At 42.8% G+C, this 17,644-nt stretch overlaps 9 protein-coding genes across 9 annotated transcripts; 6 read left to right on the forward strand and 3 right to left on the reverse strand.

Annotated features, from left to right (window-relative positions):
• Positions 1-46: 46 nt before the first annotated feature.
• PUMCH_003327 (uncharacterized protein) lies at positions 47-586 on the reverse strand (the record flags this gene model as incomplete). The annotated part of the gene is made up of 1 exon (XM_063022297.1): positions 47-586. The coding sequence occupies one exon, from the start codon at positions 584-586 to the stop codon at positions 47-49; it is 540 nt and encodes a 179-aa protein (XP_062878367.1).
• Positions 587-2,150: 1,564 nt separating this feature from the next.
• PUMCH_003328 (uncharacterized protein) lies at positions 2,151-3,644 on the forward strand (the record flags this gene model as incomplete). Its single annotated transcript, XM_063022298.1, has 1 exon — positions 2,151-3,644. One exon carries the CDS (start codon positions 2,151-2,153, stop codon positions 3,642-3,644), a length of 1,494 nt encoding a protein of 497 aa, XP_062878368.1.
• Positions 3,645-4,006: 362 nt separating this feature from the next.
• PUMCH_003329 (uncharacterized protein) lies at positions 4,007-5,734 on the forward strand (the record flags this gene model as incomplete). Its single annotated transcript, XM_063022299.1, has 1 exon — positions 4,007-5,734. One exon carries the CDS (start codon positions 4,007-4,009, stop codon positions 5,732-5,734), a length of 1,728 nt encoding a protein of 575 aa, XP_062878369.1.
• Positions 5,735-5,849: 115 nt separating this feature from the next.
• On the reverse strand, positions 5,850-6,353 carry PUMCH_003330 (uncharacterized protein; the record flags this gene model as incomplete). Its single annotated transcript, XM_063022300.1, has 1 exon — positions 5,850-6,353. One exon carries the CDS (start codon positions 6,351-6,353, stop codon positions 5,850-5,852), a length of 504 nt encoding a protein of 167 aa, XP_062878370.1.
• A 486-nt stretch (positions 6,354-6,839) lies between these two features.
• PUMCH_003331 (uncharacterized protein) lies at positions 6,840-8,651 on the forward strand (the record flags this gene model as incomplete). The annotated part of the gene is made up of 1 exon (XM_063022301.1): positions 6,840-8,651. The coding sequence occupies one exon, from the start codon at positions 6,840-6,842 to the stop codon at positions 8,649-8,651; it is 1,812 nt and encodes a 603-aa protein (XP_062878371.1).
• A 413-nt stretch (positions 8,652-9,064) lies between these two features.
• Positions 9,065-9,868, forward strand: PUMCH_003332 (uncharacterized protein; the record flags this gene model as incomplete). The annotated part of the gene is made up of 1 exon (XM_063022302.1): positions 9,065-9,868. One exon carries the CDS (start codon positions 9,065-9,067, stop codon positions 9,866-9,868), a length of 804 nt encoding a protein of 267 aa, XP_062878372.1.
• A 256-nt stretch (positions 9,869-10,124) lies between these two features.
• PUMCH_003333 (uncharacterized protein) lies at positions 10,125-10,691 on the reverse strand (the record flags this gene model as incomplete). The annotated part of the gene is made up of 1 exon (XM_063022303.1): positions 10,125-10,691. One exon carries the CDS (start codon positions 10,689-10,691, stop codon positions 10,125-10,127), a length of 567 nt encoding a protein of 188 aa, XP_062878373.1.
• A 1,448-nt stretch (positions 10,692-12,139) lies between these two features.
• Positions 12,140-13,846, forward strand: PUMCH_003334 (uncharacterized protein; the record flags this gene model as incomplete). The annotated part of the gene is made up of 1 exon (XM_063022304.1): positions 12,140-13,846. One exon carries the CDS (start codon positions 12,140-12,142, stop codon positions 13,844-13,846), a length of 1,707 nt encoding a protein of 568 aa, XP_062878374.1.
• A 68-nt stretch (positions 13,847-13,914) lies between these two features.
• On the forward strand, positions 13,915-17,589 carry PUMCH_003335 (uncharacterized protein; the record flags this gene model as incomplete). Its single annotated transcript, XM_063022305.1, has 1 exon — positions 13,915-17,589. The coding sequence occupies one exon, from the start codon at positions 13,915-13,917 to the stop codon at positions 17,587-17,589; it is 3,675 nt and encodes a 1,224-aa protein (XP_062878375.1).
• Between the last annotated feature and the right edge of the window lie 55 nt (positions 17,590-17,644).

Raw genomic sequence — 17,644 nt, forward strand, 5'->3', positions numbered from 1 at the left:
ATATTATTATTTTGGTTTTCATACTATAGTCGGACTTGCAGCCCATTTAACGGACAACGTAGACGTAGTACTGGACATACAACGAGTCGTTAGGCCCACGCACAAATCTACCCTTACCCAACAAGTTCTCCTTGGTCACCCATCTGTATTTCTCGTCAGCCAGCTCGTCCAAGGTCACTCTTGGGTTGGAGGTGACGTAGGATTCCTCAAAGGGACAGCTCATGGACTGCTTGGTCAAGACGTCAACAGTGTTTTTGAACAACTTGATCAATCCATAGTATGTGATGTAAACGCCGGCTCCCTCAGGGGTCTTACCGTAGAGCTTGCAGTCCAACTCGTTGATGTCTTGAGACTTCTGGTTGGTGATGTCGTCAAAGCCGTGAATATCGGTGACGTTGAACTCCAAGCCCAACGAGTTCTCGACAGTGGTGATCTCTCCCTTCTCGACATGGGCCAAGACCATCAGCTTGTCCTTGACGCTATCGCCGTAGATAGGAACAGGGAAACCTCCAAGCTTCAAGTTGATAAGGAAGACAGGAGTCAATTGAGGTGTCTTAGGCAAAGAGGGGGCAACAGAAGAGTCCATTTTGATAGTAGGAATGAATTGAGTGGATAGTACAGAGAAATATTCCAGAGGGTGGGGTGGGTGGCCTATTTATACTAAAGCCCGAATCTGTTAATGCATACGGGCTTAAGGTGCTAGCGCCGGTGCGGATGCACTGTCCCGGATAAGTAACCTCAAAATGCGAACCAACATTAGGAAAAAAACGCGAATGTGTCAAGTACCCAAATTTTGGGACCGAAATCTGCACGTTTCAGCGAGTCAATATTTGGGTGTGTCGGATCCGGGTAAATTGTCCGTGAAATTGCTTCGATCCAACGGTTTGTGGTTTGGTGCCCTATAACCGCAAATAGATGCCTCATAACGACATGGAGGAGTGAGGAAACACGGCTGAATCAATAGGGGTTTTCACAGGTGTTGTGGTCTTTGAGAGTGAAGAAGAATCGATAAATGTTTGGTGATTTTATTACGGATACTGAATCTAACCTTTTGTAGTATACGTCTGTTTTGAATGGGCATTGTGAGCAAGCTTTTAGGATGGCTACATCAGGGAAGAAGTTACTAGAGATGCTTCTCTAAATTTTTAAAGTAAATTTCTTCTATTGAGTGTATCTGGCCGTTACAGTATACAAATCTGATCACTCGCTTTACAACTGTATGTAATGCTACACAGACATTAAAAGAACTTTGGGGACATGAATTGAGCGTTCTATTGCTTCAGAGGTTTTGACCAGAAGTGAATCTGTAAATTATTTAGCCGAGGCATTGGGTCCTTTTCGGGAGTAGACTGAATTGCAAGCAAATGAGAACGCCTTTTTCAGAATCGATTCCTTGTGTGTTAAAATCAGAGGAACTTTCCTCATTAGTTGAAATTGTAGAGACAAGCTTTTTTGGAAGTTCCCTTCAGAATATTACAAGAGTTAACGACCAAAACTGGGTTCTTGCATTCGTTCATCATTGATGATCAAATCAATCATGATTGAAAAGAGGACGGCTACTTTGAATGTTTAGTTCCAGATGGCCCATCTTTTGTGTTTACATATCTTCGACTCCTGGTGAACCAATGCCGAGAGAGCTCAGAACCTAGTTCACTACACAGAGGCCTGTTTCACTATAAAATATGATTTCCATGAAATCAATTCTCTATTCTTCTAGGAGAGAAAAATATATTTTAGAAGAGAAGGAACTGTTAGACATCTTTGTGACGTATTGCGTATCTGCCAATTTCGCCATACGGAACGAATACAAAAAGTGCGGGACTAAATTCGCTCAATTAAGATTGAATCAAAGTTCGATTTCCCAAACCTCAACCATATTTCAAGTCTATAAAGAGCTAGGCCAAAAATACTACGAAATAGAGGTATCAAAACTGAATAAATCATAGACAGAGTCGAAAGACGAAAGCTAGATACACACAAAACACAATTGAGGTGAAATGGAAATCGAATTAGAAAATTAAATCAAATTCTCCCATTTTTTGCTCCAGTCTTATCAATTATCTTCTATCCGTTTCCACAATTCTCCATTACCCCAGTCTCACCAAATACACCCACACTACTAGTGGCAATACCAACCTCCGTAACCACCAATGTCATCCGCTAAAGACGTAGAAATGCTGGACGCATCCGCGCCAGCAGAAGCCAACACCACAGCCCCTGACCAGGAATCCTCTCCCGAACAACCACAAATCACTGTTGCCCTGGAGTTGGAGCTGAACTTCGCTTCTTTACATAAGGCGGCCGCCAACTTCGACAACAGGTACATCACAAAGGTTTTCAGAGACTTGGGATCATTAAGACGTAAAATTGTCACGGACCCCACCCCATTGGCCAGTGCCATCGTGAAAACCTATGGGTTGGAGGGCGCCGTCTCGCTTAGATTGTTACAATTCCTTCCCACTGAAAGCGTTGATGCTGCTAAGGCTTCCAATGGGCAATCCGCCGACAATACAGACGCATCGTTGCCTGAAATCAATGCCTACTTGCACCTCCTTGTGCAGCTTTATCTCCTCGACACGAATGCTCTCTCGCAATTGAGGGATCTCTCTACAATGATTGTGGCATTGCTTAAATCTTACAACCGCAGATCGCTTGACTTTATTCTGGCGAAGTTGTGGTTCTATGTTGCTAGATCGGCAGAGCTTCACGAGGAACTCATCGCCTTGCGTCCAGAGCTCTTGAGCGCCTTGAGAACTGCCACTTTGAGACACGACGACCAAACAACAGCATCGTTGATCACGTTGATCTTGCGCAACTACTTGAAGTCGCATGATATCAGTCAGGCTGCTAATTTGTGCGAGAAGATCGTGTTTCCCGCCAATGCTGGTGCAGCCTTGAGTGCCAGATATTTCTACTACATGTCCTTCATCAACGCTGTCCAATTGGACTATTCCACAGCACACGAATGCGCCATTGCTGCGGTGAGAAAGGCTCCACAAACAAAATGGGCGCACGGCTTCGTCCAAGAAGCCACAAAGCTCAAAATCATCATTGAGTTGTTGATGGGTGACATACCCGAATTGAAGGTGTTCAAAGCTGCCAATGGCAACTTTGAGCCATACTTCCAAGTATGCAAGGCCGTCAGATTGGGAGACATCAAACTTTTCGAGGAGGTGTTGAAGAAGTACGAGGAGACCTTCGTGAAAGATAACCTTTTCACCTTGGTTTCGCGCTTGCGTCAAAACGTCATTAGAACGGGTATTCGCACAATCTCCTTGTCATACTCTAAGATCTCTTTGAAAGATATCTGTATCAAGTTGCACCTCGAGTCCGAAGAAGCTACCGAGTACATTGTTTCAAAAGCCATCCGTGATGGTGTTATCGAAGCTACAGTGAACCACGAGCAGGGCTACATGAAGTCGAAGGAATTGCTGGATGTATACTCGACTAAATTGCCACAAGAAGATTTTGACCTGAGAATTAGATTCTGTTTGTCTTTACACACGGATTCGGTGAAGGCCATGAGATATCCATCTGATGACTCAAAAAACGCAAATTCGGACGCAAATACTGAATCCTTTGATGACAAGATGGGCTTGTTGCAAGCCCTCGAAGATGGCGACTTGGAGGATTTCATGGATTAGACTTGGAGATGATGCCAATTGTATCATGTACAATACACAAAATATGTAAAGAGATACTTGTAGTATCGTCGCTCAAAAAGTCATGTAAAGTAAGAAATTGAATTCGGTCTTTGATTTGCTCTTGTGATCCTCTTCACTACCTTTTGGGTCAAGTCTTTCGCCTCATCAGTGCAATCATTCAATTAAGATAATATAAATTTAGAAGATGTGATGGTTGAATCTCTCTCTGGGCATTTCGAGAATCGTTTTATTCGCCGAATAAAAATACACTCTCGCCCAATTTCGCCTTACAACTATCCATACCCCATACTTTCGAAAGCTCCTACTAGAAGTCGACTTCTGTCAATTGACGCATACATCCCATGAATTCCGCAACGGAGAATCAGGACTCGGATCCTTTCTTGCGCAATGATGAAGAAGAAACAATCGCAAACTTAATCCCTCGCATTCTCGCCGAGAGAGAGTCCTTCCTCAATATTTCAGAGGAACAACTCCAACAGGAAATCGAAGAGCAAAATGCCTCGGGATCGGTTAGCAATGCAATGGAGGATATTAAAGTAGCCACGAACAGCCCTGAGGTTGAAGAATTTGAAGATCTGGCGAAAGGACAATCAGACTACGAGACATTCCAGAAACATAAAGCAGAGCTATTGAGTCACATCGGTTCAGCGCTCAACGAGACATCCCTCTCCCTTGACTTTGTTTCATTGCTTCTTTCCGCAGTGAAGCCAGGCGTTGCTAAGGCGACACTCTCACCTCATTTGACCAAGAACTCACCGCTAGGCTCATTGGGCTCTGACCGTTTGAGAATCGATCCGACTTCAAGAGAGGACACTGGAGTGAAAAAACATAGCACAGAAAAGTTGGGAATGGGATGGAAATATCAATCGTTGGACAATATAACTGCGCTCTACAAGAGCGCTGCTGCATCTCTACGAGGTGAGGTCGAAAGTGAGCACGAATACTGGAAAAGCATACACAGCGTTCACAAGCACGGAGAAGCTTTGTGTAAAATAAGAGATCCATCTAATAACTCCAAAGCTATTGGGGTGAATTATGGCTATGGATCATCCGGGCTGAGCTACTATGATAAGGGATTGGCTGTGCTCCGGAAAGGGGAGAAAGGCACTGTGCAATTTGTTCCTGTGACATCTGAGACCTCCAAACTCAGCACAACGGTAAACAGATTCACACGTGTGCGTATTTTGAGTAAGATTGATGACGATTTCATGCTTACCGGCCAGTCCTTGTTCAGAAAGGAGGACTTGGAGCAGGAAAGTAATGATGGACTCATTGGCAATATTGAGAAAGCTCGGTTCTTTATTTTTGAGAATGATCTATTCTATCATTTGCTTCGAGAAGCGAAGAACTTGATAAGTTACTACGTCTCGATCATCTCCAACAAGATCATTATAGAAATTTATGATCAAATTATCGAGATAGAGTCAGTGATTTATGACGAAGAGAATGAAGAGGAGTTGATCAACGTTTATCAAAATTCAGAACAGGAATCTTCCAAGAACAACAAGTTAGCACAAGATATTCTTGCATTCTTAAAGCTCATGCTTTGTTGCTATTACAACTATAATCTAGACTTGAAGCAAAAGATGCCCACTTCATTTACCAAGTGGAAACAGTCGCATTCGCATCCATTGATGCTTCGTCCTCTCATTGGACATATCAGACATGAGATTAACGTGCGTAACACGGAGATTATTCTCCATAAGTTATGTAAGGGTTTTGATTCTTCCCTTGTAGCACACGAAATCGAAAAAAAGAAATACCACAACCTACAAGAAGAGGCTGCAAAGAAGAATCCGTTCATCAAGGCAATTCTGAAACCAGTGACAGAATTTGTGGTGATCGTTAAGAAATTGTCGAATGAGCAACATCTCAAAGTGGAGGTAGATGTCACAACATCTGAAATCTTTGTGAACTTGATTATCAAATTGAGAATCTCTAAGTTCAAGAGTTTGACAGATCTTCAACAAAACAACCAAGGTACCAATGTGCTACAGTTGGAATTGACAGATATGCTAGAGGTTGAAGAGAGCTTAGGATGGTCTCTAATGAGTTTTATCAATAGATAGATTCTCTGGACTATAAAGCTACGTTTTGCAACACAATTGGAAGTTTATCCAAAAGACTTAGTATATACAATCGGATCCCGGGAATCAAATTCAAGTATGTTGGCCAACATCATTCTTACTCGTCATCATTGATGGGTCTGACACGCTCATTGGCCATTTCCCTCATTTCGTCGCCATGCTTCTCTAAGAACTCTCTGGCACGCTTGTACTTCTCATCACGAAGGTTAGTGAACAAAACAAAGTTGACCCAGATTTCCAAGAAGGAATAGGTGAACACGATGTTGTTTGCAATTGGGCCATACTCACTGATCATGCAGAAGATGGCCAAAAAGAAAAAGAAACCCAAACGGACGGGCACCAAGGTCTCAAAGTGCTGAGTATTCTCGGCCATTAGAGGCACCAAATCTGAGAGAGCAACACCGAATACAAAGAGGGCAACCAAACCCAAAAGCGGATTCTCGTTCGATACAGTTACTGTGGGAAGGCGCATAGCCTGGCCCAAAAGAAGGGAGAAGTTGGCATTGAAAATGCTAGTGGGGCTTTTTAGAAGGAAGAACAGAAGAGCTGTGAGTCCAATTATACGCAAGTATAGCACTGCTTTTGACGAAAGGAATTGCATTGGAACTGTAGTTGGTGGACGATACAGGGGAGTTCCTTACAAATGATTATGCGCGACTGAGGGCTTACATATTGGTGGGGTTCAGGATTTAAGGGTCATAATCAATACATCAATTCTTAATCAAGTAAATATATCGATGAGAATTAATCTCGATTCAATTTTTTATGGTATCTAGATCTTATTTGGAACTGAATACCTTGTGTTTGTCAATAGTCTTTTTCGAGTGCAATACAGAAATCACAAAAAATTGAAAGGCCAAGAAGCTACCAGAATGCTGTAATGAGGATTTCAATACATTTCAGCCTCCCTAGTCCATTTAATACCGAACAATGTTGGGTGCTCTCCTTTGTTGTTTCGGCCATTTCTTATGTTTACTTGTCCGGCTCTATATACAAGAATTTGCAGCCAGATGTTTCTGGATACTCCCTAGCATGAACTCTTTTGATTATCAGATCCAGCCGTCATGAATCTAACAATTATAACCCCATGTTGTTTTGGTATTTTCTACCAGTTTTGCTGGCTGCCTACAAGCTATTCAATTTTGATTTAGAAGACACTTATGAATCAAAGGACGGGGTGTACAAAGCATACAAGACAATAAATGGACTCTCTCCAGGTCCACCAATCATTGTTGACGAAGATGAATGGGTAGAAGTCCATGTCAATAACCACCTCCAGACCTCAGCAGCTATTCACTTCCACGGGGTATTGCAGAATGGCACACCATGGGCAGATGGTGTTCCGGGAGTGACACAATATCCAATTGCTAGCGGAAAATCTTATCAATATAGATTTCAGGCAAAGAATCAGAGCGGCTGTCTCTGGTATCACTCTCATTTTAGGGGATATCTGTCTGATGGTCTTTATGGAGTGCTATATATCCGGCCACGAAAGGAGAGAAAGCGGCCATATCATCATATTACGCTGAATATAGAAGATCAAGAGTTGCTCATGCAACTAGAAAAGAACCCTTCGTTCCTCATTGCTGATGATTCGTTCAAGCTCCCGATGGACGATGTAGTCATGCGCATGTTTAGATATGGAATAGATCCGTTGTGTATCCAGAGCGTTTTAATCAATGGAAAAGGCCGTATTTATTGCCATCCCGAAAGAAGATTCAGAAAGTTAGCAAGCAAAAATCCTAACCTTCGTCATATTCCCTATTTTGATTGCTTAGGTTGTCTTCGTGATGATTCTATCGTTCATTATAAAGGTTCGACCTTGGACCATAACGCCTTGGAGTTTCCTGGGTACTCGGCACCTTGCAAACCAACTTATTCGCTGCTCCATATTCATTACACTAACAATACTGATTGGCAGTACATAAACGTTCTCAATGCAGGTGGCCAATACACGAAGCTGTTTTCCATTGATGACCACGAATTCTATGTGGTCGCAATTGATGGAATCTTTGTGACACCGCAGCGGGTCTCGAGCGTTGTTCTTCCTGTAGGGTCTCGATTTACAATCTGTGTCGAAACAAGAAAAGAACAGCACGAGAATGCCAATCTTCCTTTCTTCATACGATTCACCACAACACATGCACCGCAATTTGTGGAAGGCCTAGCTATTTTACAGTATGGCCCGCCCCCTAAAAACGATCAAGAATCTGACTGTAGCTTACTTGGGAAGGCTAACTTGGATCTTTACACGAATGGTATTCGATACACAGATCTTGATGGACATCTAATAGAACCAAATAGAAAGGCGATTTGGCCGCAGCAAACACGCCCCTATGAGGAACAAAACAAACTCAAGCACAAAAGTGCCGCCGATGTCACTTTTCCATTCTATCTCCACAGATTCGAACTTGTACAGTTTAGTATGTTTCGAGATGGAAGTCAATTACCTCTCCATATGGAACTTAAGAAGCCTCTCTTAGATAGCCTCGCTGAAGGCGAATTTTCTCAATTGAAGCTGCTTCCTGCAATTCTTCAGCCCCCTGTTCGAAAAGGCCAAGTGATTGATTTAATTCTTGACAATTACAAACACATCAATCATCCTGTTCATATGCATGGACACTTTGTCCATGTAATAAGCTACAGTGATAAAGAGAATTTTCCGTACAAGACGGTACAAGAGGCAATAGAAAACGGGTATACAAATTTAAATTTGGAGGACCCGCCATATCTTGATGTCGTGTTGGTGCCTGTTGGAGGGCATGTGGTGCTCCGTTTCGAGGCAGATAACCCAGGAATCTGGCTTATTCACTGTCACAATATAGGCCATTTGATGGGAGGAATGGGAGCAGTTTTGTTGGAGTCTTTGGACGAAATTCCTCAAACTGCACGAAATTGAAAAATGGTCCTGGACTAAATTGCAGCCTATGACACCGGGAAGTCTTTGTAGATAGAAAGGCTGGCTCAGATACAAATTGAGAAATGCGAAACAGTAAAGCATCAAACAAGTTTTTGAGCCAGACCTTTTTCAACTCCATCGTGAGCATTGAGGCCGAAGCGAATTGCCTCTGCGAGAACAAGGTAATCACACAAGGATCATCAAGTTTCACCCCCAACTTGGATGCGAACACACAAAAAAAACAAGAATCCGGAATATATTTTCATTAACACCACCTACCCATTTAAATTAATTCCCGACACCAGTCGCTCCTCAATACTAATTTCCCTCCAGTCCACGTCTGTAGTGCATGGTACAGCCACGTCAATCACACTGTTCAGTCTCACTGAATAGCACCTACTCAACCGACCAGCATGAAGTTCACCCTCTCGGCCGCCGTTGCCGGTTTAGCCGCTGTCGCTTCCGCAAATGCATATAAAGTCATTGGTGGATCTGTGACCTCGAAAAAAGTAGAGATTGCCGCCTTGGGTGCTGCGACAGACCTTCCAAGTATACCCATTGACAGTATCCGGGATTCATTCGTGTTGAACGTCAACTTCGAACAGACGACCAAGCCAGCCCAATTGCTATTCCTCTTATCCAATAAACACGGCTTGGAGCACTCCTTGTACGCTCGTTTCACCGAGACTGGATCCAAAGCGTCTGCCTCCGTTGTGGTGGGAAAGCTTCCCAATGCATTGAAGACACAAGACGAGATTCACGTGTCCATCGTTGCTGCCGGTCCATCGGAGGAGGAAGAGAACGTGATTGTTCCATTGTGCACATTCATTCCATCCGAGAAGTTCAAGGACTCTGTGGAGTATGAACAGCCAGTGCGGTTAGGTGCATTGCCTGAAATTCATCACCAGTTTAGATCAAATGAGCCACACATCAATTCTTTCGTTCCAACGGTCTTCAGCGCTGCTGCCTTGGGCTTGCTTGTTGTTTTGTTGGGCGCTTGGGCCGGTCTCTTGAACGGTGACATGTTTAGCGGCTGGCAGGGTAGCTTCTGGAAGATCGGCTACCTTGCTACTTTGGCATACTTTGAGCTTATCGTATTGAGATACTATTTGGGCACGTCTATCTTCGCAACTGTTTTCCAGGGTTTGCTTGTGGCTGGCCCATTATCTTTCTTTGGTTCAAGAGCCTTGACCGCTTTGGCCAGACTGAGAAAGTAGGGGCCACAGGCTCATGCGCATTCATTCAATAAAAATATCTGGTTGATTTCAAGAATCCACCGCTACAAATATACAAAATATCGATGCCATCACCTTCTTTCTTTTGACAAGAAGATGTTGTAGAGGCCGTTGATAGCATCTTTCTTCAAGGCTCCTAGAGATTCAACAAATGTCCTAGCAAAAATGAATATGGAACTGAATTGTTTAAAATATTTAAGACGACAGGTTATCGAAATCTATCCGTAGCAACACAAATCTATGGTTCATCTTCGAAGTTCCGCTTAAGCCACCGAAGATTAAAAAACCAAAACTTCCCATCCTTATCAAACAACCCTTGATCTAACGATGCAGCGGCAGAAACCTTGCCCTTTATTAGTCCCATTGGAAGCCACATATATGAGCGAGAGTCTAACGAATGACTCAAGTTGTCGCCGGTCACCCACACGTGGCCCTCAGGAACAACCACGAATTTGTTGAACCCATCATTACGCTCGCATGTTGAGACACTATTTGACACAGTTGAAGAGCTTGAAGGATCCACCAAAATGACGTCGCCTGGCATTCCAGAGATACGTTTGCACACATTATGGTCTGGATCCGACGGCTTGACGGCAACGACTATATCGCCCATATCTAGGCCTCGCCCTAGTCTATGTGTTCTATTGGCATATACAAAATCGTGTCTGGCTTGTAACGTAGGAAGCATGGATTCTCCCCTGGTTTCTGTGAACTCACAAAGATACTGAGCTCCCAAATGACCCGCGCAGACAATTCGAAGCGTCCAGGAGAACAGGCCGGATGCAAGCTTAAGATATCTATGCATTTTGGGCTTGGATTATGTCTCGATGGAGATTTGGATCTGCTTGGAAGAGAGTTTAGCAGTCTTATGTGGGGTACCTCAGATGCAAGAACGGGACTAAATACGGTGTAAAGTTTACTATCCAAACGGTGTGGGACGTATAGAAGAGATTTGATTGTTTGAGCGATTGTTTTTTTATGACTTGTTCTTTAGGTTCTACAGATAGTCCTTTACTCTAAATTAATTACCCATATAAACTAGAAAACTAGTAGACGAAACCCAAGATCTTACCAGAAACGTGCTTTCTGTGGGCCTCCTCGTGGTCCATGATACCAGCAGAGGTAGTCAAGATGACGTAACCGAATTGTCTGGCTGGCAACAAGTTGTCAGTCCATCTCTCGACATCACCAATCTTGACGTTGAATCTTGGGGAAATGACACCACACTTGTTCAATCTACCGGTCAATTGAACAACGATCTTTCCAGATCTGTGGTCATCGATGTACTCGAACTCACCAATGTAACCTAGATTGTTAATATGTTGCACAGAGAATGCATGCACGACTTCGAAGGGGGAGAGTGAAAAAAAGATAGAGGAGGTGAGATGTCGAGGAAAATTAAACGGCTCAGGAAACTTTTCCAGCGCCGTGTAAGAAGAGATTCCTCTTTGCTCTCCCGAAAACTTAAAAGACAGAAAGGGACTGAACACCGATCAATCCATCCAGTTATCATTTCGGGGACGATTGTCAAAAAAGAAGAAAAGAAAGAAAGAGAAAGAAGAAAAGACCGATGTCTATGCATTTTTTGTTGTTGTTTTTGAGGTTGAAACATACCGTGCTTTTGCATGACTTGCAAGAACTTGATGATGACCTTGGAAGAAGGTCTGATCAAGACTTGTCTCTTGCCAGTCTTCTCAGCGTTGTTGATAGCGTTCAAGGCGTCAGCCAAAACAGAGGTTCTAGTCACTGGAGGTTAGTACCACAATCACACAAAACAACGCATCATGAGTGTCCCGAAGGATTCATGAAACAAAAAACGGTGTGAGGTATCTGTGGTCTCGATTCAAAAGAACCCCTCACGGTGAAGGGGCCTTTGTGTCAAACAAAAGCCGCTCAAAGACTGCAGATTCTCACACCGTTGTTTTGTTGATTGTTACACATTGAAGGTAACATACTTATAAAGAAGTGTGGTAGTTGGATATAGTGAGAGTTGAAAAATTTTTCGCACTCATAGGCGAGGACGGTCACGTGAGCGGTGCTTTTGCAATATTAAACCCTGAGTTGTAATTGAGACAAAGAGAAATTCGAAAAAAATTTGGATGTAGTGTGATTGTTAAATTTGTTTCCCTTGGTTTTCTTTATTTTTTTATTTTCAAGAGTTGACTGCATTTTTGAGCCATTCCATTGTTATCTCGACACAGGTTGTAACATATGGTATTGCACCAAGTAGTAGTTAAGCTCTGACTTTAAAATATGATCCCGCTCCGAACTGGCTTTATCAAAAGTCGCAGCAGAAGCGTAGCATTCACAAAGACGCTTTTTCTTCGACAACCTGCCCTTTTACCGCAAATACGATGCCGCTTTCTCTCTGATAAATCCCCAGATAATGCTGCAGAAGATGGAAAGGCAGATTCACAGAAGAATGACTCAAAAGCACTTCTGAAGAAAGATACAGCTTCCAATGAAGTTCAGAAGAAAGATTTCAACCCGCTTCCGTCTGCGCCGGCAGAATTCCTGCGTGATTCTGGTATAGAAATGCTTCTTAAGAAAGATAACAAGCCATACATTCCCAAATTGGAATACAAACGGGAGTCGTTCGAGTATCCAGGACTTCCGAATGAAGATGAATTCACAAAATACTCCAACAAGATCGAGAAACGTAAGCAAGTGACCAGATGGACCCGGTATATTCCCAAGATACTCACGGCAGTGGTGTTAGTCTGGGGAGTTTATGCCGTGAAAGTGTGGTATTTGGACGCAGATGAGGATGCGGAACAGAACGATCTTTTGTCGCCTCTGGAGTTCCATAAGTTTGTTATCACACACAAACAAAAGATAGACGACGAACATTATCTCGTGGAAGTTATGCCTACAAGCTCACAATGGCAGTACAGTACATATGCGCATTACGAGAGAAAGTCCATTTGGGATGGTGACAAAATGTGGTCGGTGGAGATCAAACAGCCCCAAATCATGGTAGTACGCTCATACACCCCGCTCCCATTGTACTTTCTTAAATCGTCTAGAACTCGTTCCGGCGAGGAAGAGCCTCTCCTCAAGGTCATTGATAATGGTGAGAAGGATATGGATCATGGTGGTGTCATGCTGTTCTACATTAAAAGATATGGCGATGGAGAAGTCTCCAGATATATTTTGGACAAGAAAGTAGGGGATGAGCTTGAAATACGTGGACCTCATGTCGACTATACTTTTCCATTCCATCCTCTTAAACAGCATCATACACGGCCAACCTTTCGTGATCTTCCCTCAAAGATAGAGGCTGAAACACTTTTAAAAGGAATTAAGAGGGAATACGATATACCTGAGGTTGATACTGTGGATTTTTATGCTGCTGGAACCGGTATTGCGCCAATTCTACAGGTTCTTTTTTCGCGGAACCCTTATCGTGGATTTGTTAATGTTCATTATTCTGCAAGGAAAGATGGAGAGCTTGGACCAATGGATAGGTTCTTGTTCTTCTTAGAAAAAGTTGACAGAATAAAACTCATCAAACATATCGACGACAATCCAAAGACCCGTTTAAGTGCAAACGATGTGACCAAGCCCGCTCAACCGCTTTATGTTAGTCAACAGAGACAAGAAAACATTGCTCAAATTCAAGAAAGTACAATTCCGGCTTCTGAGTCTAAGAAAGACGAAAAACTGTCTCGCGAAAGCTTAAAGAAGAGACTTGCAATCCTCGAGGGAGAGGGTCAAAAACAAGAGAAGAAGATCGAGGCTCCCAAAGAGCATGCTCCTTACTTTGAGAATGCCCTCGCACAAGCTAAGATCACGCTGCAAGAAGTGAAGCCTCCTGCCGCCTTGTCTTTAGTCTGTGGTCCTGACGGTTTCGTTGAGTATGTTGCAGGTGGCAAGGCCCTAGAAACAGGCGAGCAAGGCGACGTCAGGGGACTCCTTGGGTCGAAGGGTTGGGATAGTACTAATGTGTTCAAATTGTAAATAGTTCCAGACATTTGATACTTGAAATCGAGCATTTTCATTTCAAAGATATTGAACACTCAACTAGAATGAATGAATATGACCAAAAAGATAATTATGGTTATCTAGAATTAAATCTTCTAATAGTCAATGTTCTTTTTTTCGTTACTTTCCATTTATCACCCAAGCTAATGCTGATTACAAACCCCACAATTTGCAGCCAGTCGCAGATCAAGACTAGGTTCCTGAGACCATTTGTCCTAATTATGGATGTTGATTCCGTAAGAGAACGGTCTGTAGAAGTATTCCGCGACATAAAACCGATATGCGTGGATCTTCTAGATGCATCCAATGATAGTTGTACCTCTGAATCAACACTTGAACATCTCCTACGATCTCTTTCCACAACCTTGTACAAGCCATTGACAAACGATAGCGATGAGGGGGAGCATGTGATCTCGACAAAATTGGCGGATTACATATTCATGCCCATATCTATTTTACTTAAGCGGCCTACGATACTGGAGGAAAACACAAGATTCATTCTTCAAATCATCACATATCTTCTAAACCATTCATGGAAGCACAATGCGGATGAGATACTACTCGATCAATTGGGGCCTTTGGTGGTTTTCCTAGCGGGCGGAGATTCTATCAATACTCGTAAGGAATCCGCTGCTGATGGAAAACTGGCAGAGTTTATTAACTCAGCTGCAAGAGCCATTGAGGCATTCTTGATCTGTACTCCTCGAAATTATTACACTGGTCTTGAAAATTCAAAGCGATTGTCTGTTTTGGGTGACACTACTACTTTGTTGCTTGAGTTCTTGCAAGCGTTAGACAGTTCGAGTGAAGCTTTGGCCCAATCCCTCCTAGGGACGCTTACCCAAGTGTACTCTATTCGAGTTTCTGCACAACAGGCATCGTTTGTGTTTCCTGGAATGGTCTCAAAGGTCATCAATTTCTATCTTCAAACAAAGAACCTACATACCCCTACTGTTGTGGCAATAATAGAGCTTCTTCGTGTCCTCACAATTAAGGTATTCGCTGACGATTCTCTCAATTTATCCGAAAGCTCAAATGAACTAGTACCCAGCACAGCTGACTCCGTGAAATTACTTTTACAAGATGACTCTGCTACTACTCCACTGGATCTACCTGTGCTGTTCGTAGTGGAGCAAACCACTGAGCATAGAACTGATGCATGGCTAAAGGCTACTTCGAAACAATACAAATTGAGCCTTCTCGCATTCTCAAAGGCCCTCTTGCTTTCGCCAAATTCGAAATCTCGTGCAGTCTCGAATTCAAAACTTGCAAATAGTCTTATTGGCTTTGTTTCGAGTATTTTGCTGAAATGCTTTAGATCTCTGTATCAAGAAATTGTTCTCGTGACTGTAGATATCATGTCTGCCTTGCACCATGCTTTTACAGATGGCGGCGCTTTGGAGAATGAGGACTTGCTTGAAAAGATATCAAAGATGTACATAATGCAAGGACGGTCTAACCTTCTCTTACTTCTCGAGCCTCTTCTCAATAAGACTGAAAACCTTATCAATTCTCAATTGGACTCGGCGCTCAGGCTCATGACTGAAGAAAAATTAGCATTGTGTCTTAGTGCGACTTCGGTCCACATACACCTATGTGAGAGTGTTCTGGGATCGTTGATGAAAAAGTCTACGGAGACAAAGATCCTCAAAAAAGAGGCCCTCCAAGTCATTTCGAGGTGTTTGAAGCAAAGCCTCGTTTCACAATCGAGTAAAGTTATTAAAGCAGAAAAAGAAAACTTGCTTCGAGCAATGTCAGGCGATGGCTCTACTGAAGAAGCCTCCAATTATCTTGATGATGTGCGCCTTCCACCAGGAATCGATGCCAGAAAGATTGCTTCTACAACACCAAACAGGGCAACGGAGAATTCGCTGCTGTATGTGTCCTCCTTGAATAGAATCAATTTCGAAGTAGACTCTACTGATGAGCAAAAGAACAGTTTGGGGCAACTTCTGAAACTGTTTTCGCGGTCTTCAGAGGCGCAAATATGCAAATTTCTCCAATCCTTCGGAAAAGGGTCAAACGAGACGATGGAGACCTTTGTGGATGCTCTCCTCGAACCAGATCAGAATGAACCACTAACTAGTCCCAGCCTGCTTCCTGATAAGGCCGTTCCATTGTGGATTGCCAATAACTTGTATAAAAACTCTCAGTCAATCAGTGAGGAATCTTTTGATGTGGCAGATTTCATGGTGGATATTGATTTTGATGATAACTCTCCGGTCAAGCAATGCTCTGAGGCTGACTTTTTCGTCTTAGATGCTGCAAAGGATGTTTTATACCTTTGCAATGAGTTCACAACAATTGATCAGGCATTGACCAAGCGTGAGCTGATAGCTCTTTGTGAGTCTCTGCAAGCAGTGGCGTTGGAATCAATCGGTTTGCTCTCCACCAAATTTAGTAAAGAAGCTTTTCAAACAGAAGTCCTCATTGAATATTTGTACCCGCTCCTTGAATCATTCGCGCAAGCTCCTGAAAGTATTGTTCACTTGCATGCCAAATTGGCCCTCAAGCGGATCTCTGATGCTCATTACAATGGTTCATTGCAGCAATTGATTTTTGAAAATTCTGACTATCTTGTCGATTCACTTAGTATTCGATTTTCCGTGTCTGGTGGCCTTACTCCATCTCTTTCTGGAATTATTTTAATTGTGCTAAAAATTTCTGGAGTTCAATTGTTACAATCTAATCAGCTTCAAGATATTATCGCTGAGATGTTTATTGTTATTGACTCATACCATGGATACTCGGTTCTTGTGGAGAATTTTTTTGTGGTCTTTCAGGAGATCATTGTCAAGACTAAAGAACTCTATCACGACCAATTGTCTGATCGAACAAAAATCACTTCAGAACATAAATCTGCATATTATCCGTGGAGCATGACTTCAAAGGACGAAATGTTACGACTTCTCAAAGACAATGAGGATCTTGTTGATATTCCAGATGATTTTGATCCTCAAAAGGAATATTTCAAACGAAAACCAGGGGTGCCATTCTCGGATCAATTGGGAGACTCCGACGATGAAGAAGATGAAGCAGAAACTGATGAGCTTCCTGTTGAGAATGAAAAATGGAGCTCATTCATTGCCCAAAATATATATCTACTGGTCGAACAGATTTTCAAGTATGGTTGTCAGATGTTGACACATCCTTCCGCAAAACTCAGAATTCAGGTTTTGAGAACTCTCAAAGAAGCCTATCCTTTGTTAAGCACTAATTACACAACTTTGATGCCACTTCTTGCTGACTACTTCCCTTTGCTTTTGGTACTATGCACCGGGTCTTCGACGTTATCTGATCATTGGAGAGATCAGGAGGACCTGCAAAATCTCGTGAATCTAATTGTTCCTGCTTTGGAGCTATTGGAGGTGGTAATTGAGGAAGATTCAAAACATGAGAAGTTCATGGCAAGTCGATACGTCGAAATTTGGAATTTCTTTCGAGATCGATCTCCGATCATTGCCGGCATATTTGCAGAGAATCTGAACGCTCTGATAAGAGAGAATTCTAGTTACCAGCTCAGCTCGAACAGAGTTTCAGATAGAATTAAACACCTCTACAGTAAAATTCTCCTCACTGGTTTGAGGACTTACGAGCGCACTGTTCCAGACTTGTTGGCACATGAAATCGTACGTGTTTGCTCGGTTTTGGGCATTGAACGAGATTGGGATCTTGGGAGGGATGTGCAAAACCATTTGTGGGTGTTGCAAAACTGCTAGCGTCTATTAATATACAATTTGCGATACTGCCTAGAAAATTCTCATCACAATGTCG

This window comes from Australozyma saopauloensis, chromosome 4 (genome assembly GCF_035610405.1).
Source record: "Australozyma saopauloensis chromosome 4, complete sequence".
Classification (NCBI taxonomy): domain Eukaryota; kingdom Fungi; phylum Ascomycota; class Pichiomycetes; order Serinales; family Metschnikowiaceae; genus Australozyma; species Australozyma saopauloensis.